Raw genomic sequence first — 21049 nt, forward strand, 5'->3', positions numbered from 1 at the left:
CAGTTTCTTAAAAAAAAAGTGTTGAAAGGCTCTGGTAGCCACTACATTCCATTTTGGCACATGACCACAACTAACTGCCAAGTAGGGTAGGAAAGTGGCATGTATTATGGGCACTGGGTACCAGCTAAACTGTGTAAATAGAAATGGATGGGCCTAGGCACAGTGGCTCATTCCTATAATCCCAGCACTTTAGGAAGCCAAAGCGGGCATGATCGCTTGAGCCTGGGAGGTCGAGACTGCAGTAAGTAGTGATTGCCACTGCACTTCAGCCTGAGCAACAGAGTGAGACCCCAGTCTCAAAAGAATAAAAAAGTATGGATGGATACTGGGAAACAGCAAGAAGTTTTTGCCACCCAGTGCATGGATTTTATAATTTTCTTACCTGATACAGACTAAGAGCACTAAAATAACATTTTATCTAATGGCTTTAACAGCCATCGGTGATCATTTTTCACATCTATTATTTCATTAGGGATTGCAAAATGGTAATGTTCTAGTCCTAACATTTTGGTTTTTGGGGATTTGTGTGGGGATAACATCCCTCTCGGATTTCAGGGTAGTCTGGGGGAACATAATTAACACAACATTCCAGAAGAGAATGGAATGTAGAATTAAGTTCTGAAAGTGTTTTTAGTTGTGTTGATTCATTCTGCACACCCTTTTAAAGATAATGAAAATGTACACAGCCTCCTGAAACCCCCTTGCACAGCCCTCCATTCAGAGAAGTCCTTTCTAATTCCTTGGTGACTTGGTTTCCTTTAGCAGCCTTTGATTTGCCGCCAGTTATAAAATGTTTTGTTTTGCATACAAATTTCAATTATTTTTCTTAAGTGGCCTCCTAATGATTTGCCTCCCTCTGCAGACTCAAGTTGTTTAGCCAAGGCACCTTGTCAATGCCTTCCAACCAAAGTAAACAGGTTAGATGTATTACTTGTAGCATGGGGTGTCTCAGTAGGAGGATTATTTGGGGCAGGGTCTAAGGAAACTATTCTGTTGAGATTGGATACTGTCAGAAAGCAGGATCAGTTCTACCACTGGTTGCTCTACCATTGGCTGCCTCAAATTTTACCTATAGGGAGGGCAGACAAGAGCAAGGATAAAGCTGTCATTTGTAAAGAAGTTAGCAGTCACTCATTTTAGTAGAGATAGGATGTTTGGGCACTTTGTTTGGCACAGTGGTCCTGTACTTGTCTGTGCTTAGGCAAAATTCTGAAGTGGCCTTATTTAGGCTTACTTTATCAGGGTCTCTGAGTAACCTTTGTGATGTTAGTGTTCTGTGAGATTATGTCCAACAGAAGACTAACATGCAGACTAAGCAGGCCAGCTTTTTATCAGGGGCTGCTTTTTTTCCTTTCTTAACTTTAAACTTCCCCCTGATTAGCACCAAAGCAAATTAATAGATTTCATTTCATTAAATTAAGAGATCCTGTATTGAACTTCCTCACAGTGTCCCCTCCCCTGAAGTTGAATGGATAATGGCTTAATAATCTGGTTGGCACCCCAGTCTGCCCCAGATGCAGATTTAATGACTGTATATGACTTAGGGAATCAGCTTTGAGGCAACTAGACCTTGCTTTTCCTTGCAACTCTATGACCCATCTTGCTTTAGGTGTGCTTGGACTTTTTTTTTTTTTTTGCTTTAGTTTAAAATTTCCAGCTTTTTGGTGGGTGCTATAGTAAAATACAAAACCTGAACAAGTAAGGGAATTGATCTTATTCAGGCTATTACAATAAAAAAAGCATTCCAAATCCAAAGATCAGAGTCTCTTGGCAGGGTGGTTTTGCCTTAGACTTTTATAGGGAGGAGTATACAAGTTACAGGTGGAAGACTTACAGGTGGGATTGTTTTGCAATCAGAAGTCTCAGTTGCCAAACACGAAGTATTTATCTCTGTGTCATGCTGGTTTTGGGTGGACAAAGAGTTCTAATATAGAGACAAAGAATGGAGAATTGGGCTGGGCACGGTGACTCACGTCTGTAATCCCAGCACTTTGGGAGGCCAAGGTGGGAGGATCACTTGAGCCCAGGAGTTCAATACCGGCCTGGGCAACATAGCAAGATCCTGTCTCTAAAAAAAAAAAAAAAAAAAAATTGTAAAAAAGAATGAAGAATTGAAGGGTCTGTGTCTGGTCTTGTCCCACTGGGATGGGATAATCTCATGGAATCCCATATAACACCATAGTGTATGTAGTTCATGGGTGACCAAAACATTGTTATGTGATCCATGCGTGTAACTTGTAAAATTCCTTGCAGGTTTACAATTTATTGACTAAACAATTGGAAGTTTGGAGAAATATATTGTGCCATTCAGCTAAATTACTCTTTTTCCCATACACTGTTATCTCTTTCCCTTTTTGTTTTGGTTTATCCCTTTGGGTTAAGGATATTTTAGTTTTAAATGAAAGAAACCAAACTAAAACTAGCATAGTGAAAAAGCAATTGTAATGATCAACAAAATAAGCCTAGAAAAGTAAATAAATAAATAAATAAACAATAAAAAAAAAATAAGCCTAGGGGTAGAGCTGCCCTTAGCCATGATCATGCAGCTAGTTACTGTCAAGAAATTAAAATGCAAAGTTACAGTTTCGGGATTAAAATCCACACCTCATATTTCTTTTTGCTCCTTGAAAGAGATGATTTTAACATCTGGTGATTCCAGGAAACAGTGCAAATCACTGTCAACAGGTCAAGCAAAAATCAGTGGCTTGGCTGAGGAGCCTGGTTTGGGTCCTAGGTCCCCAACCCTGGTCTGGGAGCAAGGGCCATGTGATTGGCTGGCCTACCAGGCAGATCAGGGTTAGTTCTTAATGGAAAAAAAGGTCTGCTAGCAGAAAGGAAAGGGATGGTGGGCAGCCAAGACAACTTTGCTTCCAATACCTTCATATGTTCAGAAGTTTTCAGCAGGGGGATCATTTCAGATTGGGAGCTGTTGAAAAACAGCCAAGGAGAGGCTATTTTCCGAGTTGATCCAAAGAAAGCACTAATCCTAGGCCAGACGTGGTGGCTCACACCTGTAATCCCAGCATTTGGGAGGCTGAGGCAGGCAGGTGGATCACTTGAGGTCAGGAGTTTGAGATCAGCCTGGCCAACATGGCGAAACCCTGTCTCTATTAAAAAATACAAAAAATTAGCTGAGCGTGGTGACACACACCTGTAATCCCAGCTACTTGGAAGGCTGAGGCAGGAGAATCATTTGAACGCGGGAGGCAGAGGTTGCAGTGAGCTGAGATTGTACCATTCTACTCCAGCCAGCCTGGGCAATAGAGCCAGACTTCATCTCAAAAAAAAAAAAGAAAGCACTAATCCAACTTCCTGTCTAGCAACTCTCTCCCTTTCTTCATTATTCCCATTTCACTACTCTCAGGATAGACTAAGAGTCAGTTGATATAGAAAACTAATCAGTATTCGGTTGCAGGAGTAGAATGCAATTATTAAGGCTCAATAGCTTTGTTGTTTTAAAAAAAGTGTTGCTTTATTTTTTAGAGACAGAGTCTCACTCTGTCACCTAAGCTGGAGTGCAGTGGTGTGATCATGGCTCACTGCAGCTTCAACCTTCTAGGCTCAAGAACCTCAGCCTTCCAAGTAGCTGGGATTATAGGCATGCACCACCACGCCTGGCTAATTTTTATTTTTTGTAGAGATAGAGTCTCACTAGATTGCCCAGGCTGGTCTCAAACTGCTGGCTTTAAGCAATCCTCCTGTCTCAGCCTTCCAAAGCATGAGCCATTGTGCCCAGCCAAGGCTTAATAACTTTGATGAAGCCTGAGTCAATGTGAAAAGAAACAAATAGGTCACAATGGTATTTACTGAGAAGCCTAGAAATACTTACTTTGAGAACTGAAAATAGTATTTTGAAAACAAGTAAAAAAATATTTAAAAACTGTAGTTCATACTCACCCTCCACCACACACATGCTCAAAAAAAAATCCATATTGTTTAACTTTGAAGGTTGGTAGGAACCAATTTGTTATTTTGAAAAAATGATAAATAAAAAGAAAAAAGTGTGTATTCTTTAATTCCTGTATTAACTGCATTTCAGGATAACCTGATAGAGGAAAAACTCTTTTTTATAGAAGAATACCAGCTAATGCATGCAAAAAGGAATATTAGAACATTACCATTGCGTAATCCTTAATGAAATAATAGAACTGGGAAATGATCATCAATGGCTACTAAGTAAAATGTTGATGAGGAACTTTTTTTTTTTTTTTTGAGACGGAATCTCCTTCTGTTGCTTAGGCTGGAGTGCAGTGGTGCCATCTTGGCTCACTGCAACCTCCGCCTCCCAGGTTCAAGCGATTCTCTTGCCTCAGCCTCCTGAGTAGCTGGGACTATAGGCGTGTGCCACCATACCCAGCTAATTTTTATATTTTTAGTAGAGACAGGGTTTCACCATGTTGGCCAGACTGGTTTCAAATTCCTGACCTTAAGTGATCTGCCCATCTTGGCCACCCAAAATGCTGGGATTACAGGCCTAAGCCACCATGCCCAGCTGATGAGGAACTTTTTAATGGGTGGATTACACTGAAAAACATCTGCACTCAGCCAGGCACGGTGGCTCATGCCTGTAATCCAGAACTTTGGGAGGCCAAGGCGGGCAGATCATGAGGTCAGGAGTTCAAGACAAGCCTGGCCAGCATGGCAAAACCCTGACTCTACTAAAAATACAAAAAATTAGCTGGGCATGGTGGCAGGCACCTGTAATCCCAGCTACTCGGAAGGCTGAGGCAGGAGAATCACTTGAACCTGGGAGGCGGAGATTGCAGTGAGCCTGGATCACGCCATTGCACTCCAGCCTGGGCAACAATGTGAGACTCCATCTCAAAAAAAAAAAAAAAAAGAAAAGAAAAACATCTGTATTCATTTATAATCTTAAAATCACCAAAAGCAGGATATGCAGACATTATATGCTTCCTGGTGTGTTGCAATAGGAAGTATATAGCCCCATCTACGAATTATTCTTGCCAGAATTGAACCTGAATCTAATCAAGGATCTAAATCTAACTTACTAGTTTACAGGAAATGTAGGAAACAGAGGAACAAGTTAAATGAAAATACAGGATATGGTCAGCCAGTTCTAAAGTATGAGGAATCCTATAGGACAAATGGCAGCTTCTTTCTTTCTTTTTCCTTCCCTTCCCTCCCTCCCTCCCTTCCTTCCTTCCTTCCTTCCTTCCTTCCTTCCTTCCTTCCTTCCTTCCTTCCTTCTCTCTCTTTCTCTCTCTGTCTCTCTCTCTCTCTCTCTTTCTTTAAGACTGGGTCTCACTCTTGTCACCCAGGCTGGAATACAGTGGCATGATCACAGTTCACTGTGGCCTCAACCTTCTGGGCTCAGTCAGTCCTCCCACCCTCAGCTTCCCAAGTAGCTAGGACTACAGGCACATGCTACCATACCCAGCCAATTTTGAAATATTTTGTAGAGACAGGGTCTCCCTTTGTTGCCCAGGCTGGTCTTAAACTCCTGGCCTTAAGCCTTCTTCCCACCTCAGCCTCTCAAAGTGCTGGGATTACAGGTGAGAGAGAGCCACCACACTCGGCCTCTTCCTCCTCTTCAAATGACACTAATTCCATCATGGGGTTCAACCCTCATGATCTCATCCAAATCTAATTACCTCCTAAAGGCCCTACCTGCAAATACCACCACATTGCAGTTTAGGGTTTCAACACATGAATTCTGGGGAACACAAGCATTCAATCCATAGCAATACTCCCCAGACTGAAAAATTCTCAGAGATATTTATGCATACATGTTCATAGCAGCATAACTAACAATAGCCAAAAGGTGGAAACAACCCAAGTGACCAACAATGGATGAGTGAGTGGATAAACAAAATGTGATAAATACATACAATGGAATACAATTCAGCCTTAAAAAGGGAAGAAACTGGGCCGGGCGCGGTGGCTCAAGCCTGTAATCCCAGCACTTTGGGAGGCCGAGGCGGGTGGATCACGAGGTCAAGAGATTGAGACCATCCTGGTCACCATGGTGAAACCCCGTCTCTACTAAAGATACAAAAAATTAGCGGGGCATGGTGGCGCATGCCTGTAATCCCAGCTACTCGGGAGGCTGAGGCAGGAGAATTGCCTGAACCCAGGAGGCGGAGGTTGCGGTGAGCCGAGATTGCGCCATTGTACTGCAGCCTGGGTAACAAGAGCGAAACTCCGTCTCAAAAAAAAAGGGAAGAAACTATGATATACGTTACAATATGGATGAACCTTGAGGACATCACACTATGTGAAATAGTCACAAAAGAACTAATCTGTATGACTTGGCTTCTATAACCTAGAGTAGTCAAATCCATAGAGACAGAAAGAAGCATAGTGGCTGCTAGGGGTTAGGGAAAAAAATGGCAGAGTTATTGTTTAATGGGTATACAGTTTCAGTTCTCCAAGATGAAAGAGTTCTGGCGATTAGTTATACAACATTGTGAAGGTACTTAACTAATTTATTGATTTATTTATTTTTGAGACAGAGTCTTGCTCTGTCACCCAGGCTGGAGTGCAGTGGTGTTATCTCGGCTCACCGCAACCTCTTCCTCTCGGGTTCAAGCTATTCTCCTGCCTCAGCCTCCTGAGTAGCTAGAATTATAGGCATGTGCTACCATGCTTGGCTAATTTTTTGTATTTTTAGTAGAGATGGGGTTTTGCCATGTTAGCCAGGTAGTCTCAAACTCCTTACCTCAGGTGATCCACCCGCCTTGGCCTCCCAAAGTGCTGGGATTACAGGCATGAGCCACCATGCCAAGCCGATACTTAACCATTTAAAAGTGTACATACAGCTCAGCAGTGTTAAGATAGTCCATTTTGGCCGGGTGTGGTGGCTCATACCTATAATTCTAGCACTTTGGGAGGCTGAGGTGGGCGAATCACCTGAGGTTGGGAGTTTGAGACCAGCCTGACCAATACAGAGAAACCCTGTCTCTAATAATAATACAAAAATTAGCCAGGTGCGATGGCACATGCCTGTAATCCCAGCTACTTGGGAGGCTGAGGCAAGAGAATTGCTTGAATCCAGGAGGCGAAGGTTGGGGTGAGCCGAGATCGCACCTTTGCACTCCAGCCTGGGCAACAAAAGTGAAACTCCATCTCAAAAAAACAAAGGTCAATTTTATGTTATGTACATTTACCACAATTTTTTAAAGGTGAGGGCAATTATATTGATTAAAAGAGAAGGTGTTACGGGCACGGTGTCTCGCGCCTGTAATCCCAGCGCTTTAGGAGGTCAGAGGTTTGAGACCAGCCTGGCCAACATGGTGACACCCCGTCTCTACTAAAGATACAAAATATTAGCCGGGCGTGGTGGCACATGCCTATAATCCCAGCTACTCCAGAGGCTGAGGCAGAAGAATTGCTTGAACCTAGGAGGGGAGATGGAGGTTTCAATGAGCCGAGATTGGGCCATTGTACTCCAGCCTGGGCAAGTGAATGAGACTCCATCTGAAAAAAAAAAGAGAATTAGGGTACATATTAAATGCCATATATGGACCATGTTTGGATCCTGATTTGAGCCAAAACAAACAAACAAACAACAAAACTTGAGATGCACTTTATAGAAAACTGCAGCTCTGCTCAGCTCAGCCTTTGGTGAGGTGTGTTGACTTTGTTATCTGACAGATGGAGGCTTCAGTCTTGCCTCTGCTACTTAACCATGTAGGCTTGAGCAAGTTACTTGTTTTCTGTTTTTTAATTTTTTTTATTTCCATAAACATGTATTAACTCTCTGGAATGTGCTTGTTATATATTAGTCATTGACTGTGCTCAACAAGAGGGACATAAAGATAAATAATAGGTTGGGCATAGTGGATCACACCTCTAATCTCAGCACTTTTGGAGGCCAAGGTGGGAAGGATGGCTTGAGACCAGGAGTTCAATACCAGCCTAGGCAACATAGGGTGACCCTAACTTTACAAAAAATTAAAACAGGCTAGGCGTAGTGGCTCACACCTGTAATCCTAGTACTTTGGGAGGCCGAGGCGGGCAGATCACCTGGGGTCAGGAGTTTGAGACCAGCCTGGCCAACATGGCAAAATCCTGTCTCTACTAAAAATACAAAAATTAGCTGGGCATAGTGGTAGGTGCCTGTAATCCCAGCTACTCGGGAGGCTGAGGCAGGAGAATCACTTGAACTCAGGAGGCGGAGGTCGCAGTGAGCTGAGGTCATGCTATTGCATTCCAGCCTGGGTGACAAGAGTGAAACTCTGTCTCAAACAAACAAACAAACAAAAAAAACAAATTAAAATATTAGCCAGGCATGGTGTTGTGCACCAGTATCCTAGCTACTCTGGAGGCTGAGGTGGGAGGATCATTTGAACCCGGGAGTTTGAGGTTGCAATGACCTGTGATCAGACCACTGCACTCCAGCCTGGGCAACAAAGTAAAACCCTATCTCTAAAAAAAATCATAACATTTAACTCCACCATCCAGAGATGATGGTGGTTATTATTTTAGTGAATTTTGTTGAACATTTTTACATCTTAAGATTTTTTATTTTAGTTTTAAAAATTTATTTTATTTTACAGACAGGGTCTTGCTCTGTCACTCAGACTGGAGTGCAGTGGCTCAATCATAGCTCATAGCAGCCTCCAACTTTTGGGCTCAAGCAATTCTCCTGCCTTAGCCTCCCAGGTAGCTAGCACTCCAGGTGTATGCCATCATGCCCAACTAATTTTTTTTAAGAGAAGGGGTTCTCACTGTATTGCTCAGGCTGATCTTGAACTCCTATCTTCAAGTGATCCTACTGCCTCAGCCTCCCAAAGTGCTGGGATTGCAGAAATGAGCCCCTACACCTTCAGCTTTCTTCTAATCTTCTGTCTTCTGGGTCCACGTGGTCAACCTATGTTTTTTTCCAGCACCAGACAGGACAAATGTGCCTGTTAGCAATGCAGACATTATTGAAGATTTTGCAGGGGAGAGAGAGGAAGGGGTTTGAATTGCACAACTTACAGCATGAATATAAAGGCCACCACTGGCTGGGCATGGTGGCTCACACCTGTAATCCTAGCACTTTGGGAGGCCAAGGTGGGTGGATCACAGGGTCAGGAGTTCAAGATCAGCCTAACCAACATGGTGAAACCCCGTCTCTACTAAAAATATAAAAATTAGCTGGATGTGGTGGCACCTGCCTATATAATCCCAGCTACTCAGGAGGCTGAGGCAGGAGAATTGCCTGAACCTGGCAGGCTAAGTTTTGACTTTTTTGTAGGGGTGAGGGTCTCATTATGTTGCCCAGGCTGAGCCAAACTCCTGGGCTCAAGTGATCCTCCCAGTTCAGCCTCCCAAAGTGCACAGATTACAGGTGTAAGCCACTGAGCCCAGCCTGAATTTTTAAAATTTTAAATAATTCAGTTAAAAGAAAAAAATAAAAACCATAAATAAAATATTCAGCTTTTTCCCCCACCTTCATTCCTATATTTCATGAGAGAAGGAAGGCTTTTTGAAGATTCTTAGATTGTGTTACTATAAACAAGTGGCACTAAAGTATTTTAAACTAAATTGGAAAAGTTAAATATTACCATATGACCCAGCAATTCCATTCCTAGGGCTATACTTAAAAGAACAGAAAACAGACATCCAAATATTGCACGTGAATGTCCATAGCAACAAGGAAAAAGCCCAAATGTACACAGCCGATAAATGGATAAACAAAATGTTGTATGTCCATATCTATACAATGGAATATTATTCAGCCCTAAAGAATCCTGATAGATGTTACAACATCACTGCAGCTTGAAACATTAAGCAAAAGAAGCTAGACACAAAAAATCATACAGTATATGATTGTATGATTCCATCAATATGAAATGCTCAGAATAAGTAAATCTATCATAGAGTCAAAAAATAGATTAGTAGCTGGCTGGGGTTGTGGAAAGAGGGGAACGGGAGAAATGACTACCAACTAGTTTGGGGATTTTCTTTTGGGGTGATGAAAATGTTTTTGAACTATATACACAGAGGTGGTTGCATAATAGTGTGGATGCATTAAACGCCACTGAATTGTGAGCTTTAAAATCGTTTATGTTATACTATGCGTTTTACTTAATAAAAATAAACCTCATTGGTAGCTAAGATATTGAAACGGAGTGTGGAATCGTTCTGATTCATTTCACCAACCCGTGGAATGATGCTTACGCTCAGCTCTCATAGACCGGTTCCAGCGCGTTGGTGGGACGAAACTCGGATTTGCAGGGAAGCCCGGGGGCGGGTTCTTTGAGGATCTCTGGCGGGAGAAGACTCTCGCGCGGCGGGCTTGGGGGCGTGGCCAGGACCGGGGGCGGGTCCAGGACGCGACGTCCGGGATGGGACGCGGGGGGCGGAGTGCTTCGCCGGTTGCTAGGAGAACCCGCGACAACAAAAAAAAAGACGCCGACGGCGGCGACGGCGGCGCGGTGCGGTGCGGTGCGGCGCAGCAGAGCTAAGCGGAGTTAGTCAGTCCTGCGCTCGCCCGGCACTCTGCAGTCCCGAGCCGGTCAGTGCGCGGCGGGTCTGGCCCCGCGGTGCGAGGAAGTCGGGCGCCCTCCCTCCCTCGGCACCCGGGCACCCGCCCTCCAGCCCGCGGCGCCCGCGCCTCCAGGCCGCCGTTGGGACTAGTAGGGCCGCCGCGGGGTGGGGCGGAGGTTGGGCGGTTGGGGGGCCAGCGAGACCGAGGGGGGCGCCCGAGGGGTCTGGGTCGGGGTTGGGAATCCGGCGAGCGATTGGAGACAGAGCGCCCCTTCCGGAGGAAGTAGTTTCCACACTGAGGAGTAGGCCCGGGGAACTGGGATCCATCCGAACGCTGGTCCCAGCTCCTCGGAGCGCACTCCGTGTTCGTCTTGCGTCGCTGTGGGGCATTAGGCACAACTCGAGGGTCACCGCCACCGAGCGCTTTGTTTTGTCGCAGGCCTCTTTTTCCTACCGTAGTTGAAACTTTGGCCCATTCAAGCCCGAGAGTCCCCTCTCTGGGAGACAGGTGACTATAGAGAAAGAGAAGAGCGCCCAGATTCTTTGAACCCGCTTTTAAGTAATGCTGCCCTCTCCAATTTTGAAAATCCTTGTTTTCCCTTCTGTACTCCATTGTTGTTGTTTTTGAGTTGGAGTCTCACTCTGTCTCCCAGGCTGTAGGGTAATAACGTAATCTCAGCTGACTGCAGCCTCCGCCTCCTGGATTCAAGTGATTCTCCTGCCTCAGCCTCCCGAGTAGCTGGGGCTACGGTCGTCCACTACTACGCCCTGCTGATATTAGTATTTTTAGTAGAGACGGGGTTCCACCATGTTGGTCAGGCTGGTCTCGAACTCCGGACCTCAGGTGATCTGCCCACCTTGGCCTCCCAATGTGCTGGCATTATAGGCGTGAGCCACCGCGCCCGGCCTCCTTTCTCTCTTTTAAGCATTTGGAGCCTTTTCTGAGATCCTTATGTAATTTACTATGCATCTACTGGGAAGTTTCTTATGAAAAGAATGAACAGATCATGCATTTAAGACAACCACTGCTTTCTGGGAAATCAGAGGTATGGAATGGTAACGGTTTTTGGAGATACTCATTCCTGACCAGTGACATGACATGAGGGATTAACTATTTGTCTTGCCTTTGCTCAGATTTCAAAAACCCATTGAGTATGCTTAAATACGACCAGCCAATCAGATTTTGCCTTTTTAGGCATTTATTGGTGACATAATACACTTGTTTCTGATAACTATAGTTGATCAGAATCTGAAGAAGTATTAGTGAAATGGATTGTGTAAAAATTTTATTGTACGTTTTTTGTTTACAAGCCCTATGATTGTGGACTGTAAGGATTATTGTCTTGTGAGGTTTATTGCCGAGTTTAAAATGAGGAAACTGAGGCCTGCATGAGAACAATTAGACGCCAATTTATTCGGCTCCTGGGCGAGGTTCTGCTGTCCCGGGGAAAGAGGCCAGAGAAGTCACGCCTGACTCTTCTCAGGCTGGGGTTATATAGGGAGGGAAGGCGTCCTGATTGGCTGTGGAGAAACAGGACGTGGATAACAAGTTGCTATTGGTAGGTAGGCGGGATTTCCAGTGAGCGGGCTAGGTGCTGAGTGCAGAGCTTAGTGTTGAGTGCAGAGGGGATTTCCAAGGCGGAGCTAGATGATGAGCTTATTCTGGTGATGTAATTTTCAGGCCGGTAGAGGGATGGGCGTGTCTGAGCTCCCGGCGAGGCGACCGGCCTTAAGTGGACCATTATTATTATTTGTTTGCTTGTTTTGTTGAGACAGGGTCTTGCTCTGTCACTCAGGCTGGAGTGCAGTTTCATGCTGCAGCCTCATCTTATGGGACTACAGGTGCATCACCATAGCCTGGCGAATTCTTGTATTTTGAGTAGAGACAGGGTTTCACCATGTTGCTCATGGTCTCGAACTTGTGGGCTGAAGTGATGCGCCTGCCTTGGCCTCCCAAAGTGCTGGGATTATAGGCATGAGCCACCGTGCCCAGCCCCATTATTTTTTTCAATGCATAGAATGAGTTTCAATTGCCTTTATAGCCAAATTATTTACAGATATTACCATTAAAAAAACCCCAAGAAATGAGTCTAGGCATGGTGGCTGACGTCTGTAATCCCAGTACCTTGGGAGGCTGAAGCAGGCGGATCTCTTTAGCCCAGGAGTTCAAAACCAGCCTGGGCAACATGGAATTAGCTGGGTGTGGTGGCCTGCACCTGTAATACCAGCTACTTTGGAGGTTGAGGCAGGAGAATTGCGATGGGCCAAGATGGTGCCCCTGCACTCCAGCCTGGGTCACAGAGCTAGATCTTATTTCAAAAACAAAGCAAAAACCCAAGAAATGAAAATTGACATTTTTTATTAGCAAATTTGGCATTTTTTATTAACAAATTCATTAGAAGCAGTTAGGTTTGGCTTAACATAGTCCATGAGTTTTGCTTTAATTTGATGGCATACAAATAAATAAACTAATATTTTTGATTAATTTGAAGTAACTTCAAATGTTGGTGTTCAGAGATGTTGGAAGAATTAACTCAGCATTCCTGCAATTGGAAAAGTTTCCAGTACCAAATAATTGTAGAGTTCTTTAAGATCCAAAAAAGGATTTATCAGACACATGAGCATTTTTTTTTCCAGTATAAAATTGATTAGAATGATTTAAAAACTACTAAGGTTAGGTGTATCTCTTTGTTTTAGTCATTAAAGATATTTGTTGACTCTGTTTTGGGATTTTGCAGCCCAAGGGACCTGATTTTTTTTACTCTCAGTGGACTTTTAGAAGAGTGATGTAAATGGTTTTTGTTGTCATCCTCTTCACGCCATCCACTCACAGAATTACAAATACTGTTGCAGTGTTTTGTTTTATTTTGTTTTGTTTTTGACAGGGTCTTGACCCTTTCAGGATCAAGGGATCCGCGCTTCAGTCTCCCGAGTAGCTGGGACTACAGGCACGTGCCACCACATCCACCTAATTTTTGGATTTTTTGTAGAGATGGGGTTTCTCCATGTTGCCCAGTCTGGTTTCAAACTCCTGGGCTGAAGTGATCCACCTGCCTTGGCCTCCCAAAGTGCTGGAATTACAGGTGTGAACCATCGTGCTGGGCCAGAGTTTGTTTATTTTTTAAGGCTAGTAAATATTAATATTACCAGTTCACTGTTATTAATAAAATGTCATTTCAGTCCAGTAGTCTCTGATACTTACTGGTAATCTTCAAGATTCAGCAGCTGCTTCTTTCTGGTCAGTTTGAGACCAGCCTGACCAATACAGAGAAACCCATTTCTACTAAAAATGCAAAAATTAGCTGGGCGTGGTGGCGCATGCCTGTAGTCTCAGCTACTTGGGAGGGTGAGGCAGGAGAATCGCTTGAACCCAGGAGGCAGAGGTTGCAGTGAGCCAAGATTGTGTCACTGCACGCCAGCCTGTGCAACAAGAACAAAACTCCATCTAAAAAAAAAATGGCTTTGTAGACATGGCATCTCACTATGTTGCCCAGGCTGGATCTTATTTATTTTGTAATCTATACTTCAGCTTTATTTTTTGCTTTTATTAATATTTTTGGTTGACGTAATCATTGTACGTATTTATGGGGTACAATGTGATATTTCAATACATGTATACAATGTGTAATGTTCAAATTGGTATTCTTTATTTTATTGCTTTTGGTGTCATATCTGAGAAATTATTGCCAAATTCAAGGTCATGAAGAGTTACTCCTGTATTTTAAAAGTTGTATAGTTTTAGTTCTTACATTTAGGTGTATGGTCCATTTTTGGTTAACTTTTGTATATGATGTGAAGTAGGGGTTCCAACTTCTTTATTTTATCCGTCGTCCCAGTGCCATTTGTTGAAAAGACTATTCTTATACCTCAGTTGAAATGTGTTCTCACCCTTGTTGCAAATCAGTTGCCCGTAAATGTGTGGGTTTATTTCTGGATTCTCAGTTCTGTTCTGTTGATCTATATCCTTAATGCCATTAACACAATATCATGATTACTATTACTTGGTTTTGAAATTAGGGAAGTGTTAGTCCTCTTACTTTGTTCTTCTTCAATATTGTTTTGGTTATTCTGTGTCTCTTGAGTTTTTTGTGATTTTAGGATCTGCTTGTCAATTTCTGTAAAGAAACAAGCTGAGATTTTGATAGGTATTGTATTGAGTCCGTAGATGAATTTGGGGAATGCTGACGTCTTTATCTTTCAATTCGTAAACATGACATGTTTTTTCATTTATGTTCATCTTGTGCTTTCTTCTAATAATATTTTTATTTATTTATTTTTGAGATGTTGCCCAGGCTGGAATGCAATGGCACAATCTCGGCTTACCACAACCTCTGCCTCCCAAGTTCAAGCGATTGTCCTGCCTCAGCCTCCTGAGAAGCTGAGATTATAGGCATGCACCACCGTGCCCTGTTAATTTTGTATTTTTAGTAGAGACCAGGGTTTGATCATGTTGGTCAGGTTGGTCTCGAACTACTGACCTAAGGTGGTCTGTCCGCCTCTACCTCCCAAAGTGCTGGGATTACAGGTGTGAGCCACCAAACCTAGCCTAATTTTATTTTTAAGAGTGTTAATTGTAAATGTAGTTACCAGTTATTTATTTACATATACTTTTAGCCAGGAAACTATAGCCAACAGTTTAGTTTTTAATGTATTAATTCTAGCAGAGATCTTCAGAAATAAGTACAACATAATATTTAGAAGTAGAAAAAGCAGTTTTTCTGTTAGTTTTGGTTATTTTTGAATAGATTTAGTTTTAAGTTTATATTAATTTATTGAAATTCTTTTTTTTTTTTTTTTTTTGAGACAGAGTCTCGCTCTGTTGCCAGGCGCCAGGCTGCAGTGCAGTGGCACAATCTTGGCTCGCTGCAACCTCCACCTTCCGGATTCAAGCAATTCTCCTGCCTCAGCCTCCCAAGTAGCTGGGACTACAGGTGCACACCACCACACCCAGCTAATTTTTGTATTTTTAGTAGAGAAAGGGTTTCACCATGTTGGCCAGGATGGTCTCGATCTCTTGACCTGGTGATCTGCCTGCCTCGGCCTCCCAAAGTGCTGGGATTACAGGCTTGAGCCACTGCGCCCGGCCGATTTATTGAAATTCTTAAAACTATTTTCATGGATTTATTTCTAATAATTGTGGCAAAGAGGAAATGCTATTTTTAAATGCCTAGCTATAAAATCTAATACTAATGTTTGTTTTTAATACATGTACGGCCTGAGCATGGTGGCTTACGCCTGTAATCCCACCACTTTGGGAGGCTGAGGCAGGCGGGTCACCTGAGGTCAGGAATTTGAGACCAATCTGGTCAATATGGTGAAACCCTGTCTCTACTAAAAATACAAAAAATTAGCCAGGCATGGTGGCAGGCGCCTGTAAACCCAGCTACTTGGGAGGCTGAGGCAGGAGAATCACTTGAACCTGGGAGGCAGAGGTTGCAGAGAGCCGAGATGGAGCCACTGCACTCCAGCCTAGATGATAGAGCGAGACTCCGTCTCAAAAAACAAACAAAAAACACATGTACAATTTCTTACTTAGTTATCTTCTTGGCTTAATTTTCTAGCTCCCTGGTTATTATTCAGTATTTAGATTAATGAACTGGGAAACATCACTGTAGAAATAAAGGCACAATGGAATCCCATGTACTTACCACTTAGCTTCATCATTTATCAACTCATGGACCCCACCCTCTAAATTGTTTTGATGCAAACCCAAGACATACTATTTTGTCTACAAATTAATGATGTATCCTACAAGATAGGTTTACTCTTTGAACCTGTTTTATATTGGAAGAAAAACCTGTTCTAATGGGCTCTTTTAGAAAGTGGTTTGTTTATTGGGCTAAAGGGAATTAGTAAATAAAATTACTTGTTTATTTTTGATACACAGGAATCCAGATCTTACATAAGATGGAAGTTTCTCACACTAGATGCTGAACATTAAGTAAAAAGTCTATTTAGTAAAATCTAAGGTGCCATGGAAGAAATACCAGTAAAAGTTGCTATACGAATTAGACCTCTGCTTTACAAAGAAGTTCTTCATAATCATCAAGTTTGTGTGAGAGTTATTCCAAACAGCCAGCAAATTATCATTGGGAGAGATAGAGTCTTCACTTTTGATTTTGTTTTTGGCAAAAATTCCACTCAAGATGAAGTTTATAATACATGTATAAAGCCCCTAGTGTTGTCACTCATTGAGGGCTATAATGCAACTGTTTTTGCCTATGGACAAACTGGATCTGGGAAGACATACACTATCGGAGGAGGCCATGTTGGTAAGATTCTCATACTCTTTGACTTTTATTTGTGACACTAGAAAGAAGCTAAAATATGACCAATACCTGACACATGGTATGTGCTTAGCATATTGATTGAATAGTGAAGGAATGAATAATATAATCAAATGTGATCATAAGATCATTGTCTTTGAAAGATTTGTTTTTAAATATTGAAGTTTTATTAAGTAATCTAATTTAGGATTATATTTGCTTGAGGAAAGAAGTTTAAGACAGTTTTCAGTGGTCAGCCCCTGTTGTTTTGAACAGAATTTAAAGTAGAGGTAAGTGAGTTAGTTAACATAATCAGATTTTGCATCCTTTAACAAGCCAGTTGTAAATATTGAGTCCCACAATCAGGACATAGGGAGAGTAGGAAAAATTTATTATGTAAGGTATCTTTTTTTCATATTCTAGCCAGATTTCATTTTTAAAAACAATATTTTAGGATATAATTTCTCCTGCTTGTAATTATAATTTAGAAAAGATGGAATTATAGGATCTTCTGTAGAGCTGGAGGGAACCTTGGAAATCCTTTTAGTTAAGTGTCTGGTAATAGAGTCAGGGACTTGACAGCCAAGTCCTCTGTTAAGATTGTTTACTGTATTGATATTTTTCTACTAAAAACAAACTTTTGAATAGTGCACATATGCATCATTGTCTAAAATTTTAGTATTCTCTGTATATATAGTGGCTCTCAATATTTTTCTATTTTCATATTTCACAAATGTAAAACGTGGCTATCAGAAGCCTTTTTCTCTAGCTGCTCAGATGTGAGCTAAAACAAAGTAAAATAAAAAATTTTAAAAAAGAAACTTCTCTCATTATATACATGGAAGGGAGCATGATGTATATACATCAGAGCATGTAGTTTGAGGAAATCTTTATTCCAAAGATTAAATGGAGGAGCCTTTAGAGGCCAATACTATCCAACTAAGAGAAAAATCTCTATATTCTGTAGGATTAGGAGATCACAGATACTAGATTGTTTCAGGGTCTCACAATAAAAAGGATTCAGTTTTTTTCTAGTATATATTTTAGCTTTTCTTGAGGATTGTAGGGTTTTTTTTTTTTTTTGGATTGGTAAATGTTTTATAATCCTAATAACTCAATAGGTGCTTTATACCAATAGGAGTTATAAGATATTCAGAAGCTGGTGACTTAAATAATAGCTATACTGGTTTTTTTTAATTAAGAAACCATGATTCCTGAGATGTTTAATTGGCATTAGATTAAAAAAAAGAAGAAGAAAAAAGAAACTATGAGTACTATTTTAATTTTGTAAGGGAAAAAGTTATTAAAGTTACCTACTGTCCTAACAGCTTTTAATTGCTTTAAAATTTTCTCTATCAGAAGAAATAGACCACCATTAAGAACATTTTGGATGTTTTCCTTCTCCTTTTTTTTTTTAATTAAAAGAAATGCTTATTATAACAAGGATTGCAAGTGATGTATAAGAAATTAAAGTGACAGCTCCTCTCACCCCAAAGAAATAATAGTTTGATGCATATAACTCATATTACTCACATATGTAGTGTTTTTGGGTTTTTGTTTGTTTAATGAGATATTATACCTATGATTCTGTAACTTTCTTTTTGCATTTAACAATGTAAAATATCATTTCAGACCAGGATTGGTGGCTTATGTAATCCCAGCAGTTTGGGAGGCCAAGGCAGGCAGATCACTTTTGAGACCAGCCTGGCCAACGTAGCAAAACCTGTCTCTGGTAAAAATACAAAAATTAGCCAGGTGTTGTGGCGCACACCTATAATCCCAGCTACTCAGGAGGCTGAGGCAGAGAATTACTTGAACCTGGGAGGCAGAGGCTACAGTGAGCCTAGACCGCGCCATTGCACTCCAGCCTGAATGACAGAGCAAGACTCTGTCTTAAAAAAGAAAAAAGTTGCTCTTTCTTTTCCGTGGTGCCTGAAAGGCGCATAGCTGTTTCAAGATGAAGCTGAACATCTCCTTCCCAGCCACTGGCTGCCAGAAACTCATTGAAGTGGACGATGAACGTAAACTTCGTACTTTTTATGAGAAGCGTATGGCGACAGAAGTTGCCGCTGACGCTCTGGGTGAAGAATGGAAGGGTTATGTGGTCCGAATCAGTGGTGGCAATGACAAACAAGGTTTCCCTATGAAGCAGGGTGTCTTGACCCATGGCCGTGTCCGCCTGCTACTGAGTAAGGGGCATTCCTGTTACAGACCAAGGAGAACTGGAGAAAGAAAGAGAAAATCAGTTCGTGGTTACATTGTGGATGCTAATCTGAGCGTTCTCAACTTGGTTATTGTAAAGAAAGGAGAGAAGGATATTCTTGGACTAACTGATACCACCGTGCCTCGTCGCCTGGGGCCTAAAAGAGCTAGCAGAATCCGCAAACTTTTCAGTCTCTCTAAAGAAGATGACGTCTGCCAATATGTTGTAAGAAAGCCCTTAAACAAAGAAGGTAAGAAACCTAGGACCAAAGCACCCAAGATTCAGTGTCTTGTTACTCCACGTGTCCTGCAGCACAAATGGCGGCGTATTGCTCTGAAGAAGCAGCGTACTAAGAAAAACAAGGAAGAGGCTGCAGAATATGCTAAACTTTTGGCCAAGAGAATGAAGGAGGCTAAAGAGAAGCGCCAGGAACAAATTGCGAAGAGACGCAGACTTTCGTCTCTGCGAGCTTCTACTTCTAAGTCTGAATCCAGCCAGAAATAAGATTTTTTGAGTAACAAATAAATAAGATCAGACTAAAAAAAAAAAAAAAAAAGTTGCTTTTTTTTTTTTTGGTATATTAGTGAGCATTTTCTATTTCCCAGAATGTCTCTATAGGATACCAGTTGTGGGTCACTTACATGCTTTTTGATTGTTGACCGTGCAAATAATGTTTTTTTCCCCCCAGTGAATATTTATTGAGCATATGCACTATCTAAGTTACCATGCTGGGCACTAGGGCAGAACGAAACTCTCTTATTTTAAAATGTGTTTTACTTTATTTTAAAAACTTTTTTGTAGAAACAGGGTCTCACTATGTTTTGTTTTTGATTTTGTTTTGAGATGGAGTCTTGCTCTGTCACCCTGGCTGGCATACAGTGGCACAATCACAGCTCATTGTAGCCTCAACCTTCTGGGCTCAAGACATTCTTTCACCTCAGCCTCCTGAGTATCTGGGTCTACAGGGGTACATCACCACTCCCAGCTAATTTTTTTTTTTTTTTTTAGTATTTTTTTGCAGAGACAGGGTTTTGCCATGTTGCCCAGGCTGGTCTCGAATACCTGAGATCAAGTGTTCTGCCCTGCCTCGGTCTCCCAAAGTGCTGGGATTACAAGCATGAGCCACCACGCCTGAGTTTATTTTTAAATATGATGCTTATTTAAGTTAATACTCATTTTCCTGCTTTTGAGAACCTTGGACTTACCTTTACAAAGTAGAGCCTTTTCCAAAAACTTTTGTGAACTCTTTAAATACCATGTAATAGCTAAATGATAGCTGTTGAGGTATAAAACTTTGCAGGTTTTCTCTTGGAAATGGATTATTTCAGGAATATAAGACTAATATTGCCAATTTTATATTTAAGTTATCAAAATACATATTGGAGCTTTATTATAAATATTTGAAATTAAGTTTTTTTATTGATGTGGGGAATAAATGAGCTATTTCTGGTCAATTATTTATTCTGGATAATCAAGATTGCTTATCTAGACTATAGTTTGGAAGGTTTAGATATTTCCCACAGGCTAGTTCCTATAAGCTCTTAAAAGGGAATCTTCGTTTGTACTGTATTAAATGAAAACCCACAACTTGCTTTACTTGCCACATGATGGCAGTCTTGCATCTTAAATTAGGGGAAGGCAGCCATACAAGTTGATGGAAACTCAGATTTTCAGAATATTGTTGCCAAAACCCTAATCTTTGGTAATCTTCAACTTGGAAGCAAGCTGTTTTTAAGGTTTATTCGTAAGTCAACTCTTTGTTGCTTTGAATATATTTTCCAGGGAACAATGCTAAAAATGATGGGCATTGTTTTTAAAATTAGTCTACAAAAACTTTTTAAGTCCCAGTTTTTCCCTCCACTTATTTTAAATTTTATCTCATACACTTTATTTTTACTGTTTTTACAATTGTGATAAAGTACATATAAATTTACAGATCATCAAACTTACTGTTTTAACTACTTTTAAGTTTAGAGTTCTGTAGCATCTATTAATTGTTAATGCAATAATAATGACTGTTTCCAAAATTTTCATCACCCAAACAGTAGCTATGACCTGTTAAGCAATAACTCTCCCCACATTATCTGATAATCCCTAATTTACTTTCTGTCTCTTTGAATTTGCCTGTTCTAGATAGTTCATA

At 41.4% G+C, this 21049-nt stretch overlaps 1 protein-coding gene across 10 annotated transcripts in view; it reads left to right on the plus strand.

Moving 5' to 3' along the window:
• Positions 1-21049, plus strand: part of KIF27 (kinesin family member 27) — a 107489-nt gene that overhangs the window by 7835 nt on the left and 78605 nt on the right. For 4 of the 10 annotated variants that reach the window (XR_008475699.2, XM_035303634.3, XM_035303686.3 and 1 more), the window contains exon 1: positions 18622-19156. Coding sequence is in view for 8 of the 10 variants with exons in the window: in XM_035303634.3 (XP_035159525.2) it covers positions 18661-19156 (496 nt within the window). In the remaining 2 variants the exon portion in view is untranslated. Of the gene's footprint in view, positions 1-10361; positions 10466-10531; positions 11484-16324; positions 16710-18621; positions 19157-21049 lie in introns of those variants that run through there. The other 6 variants (XM_035303662.3, XM_078367587.1, XM_035303653.3 and 3 more) reach the window with 5 other exon arrangements.

This window comes from Callithrix jacchus, chromosome 1 (genome assembly GCF_049354715.1).
Source record: "Callithrix jacchus isolate 240 chromosome 1, calJac240_pri, whole genome shotgun sequence".
In the NCBI taxonomy this organism is placed as follows: domain Eukaryota; kingdom Metazoa; phylum Chordata; class Mammalia; order Primates; family Cebidae; genus Callithrix; species Callithrix jacchus.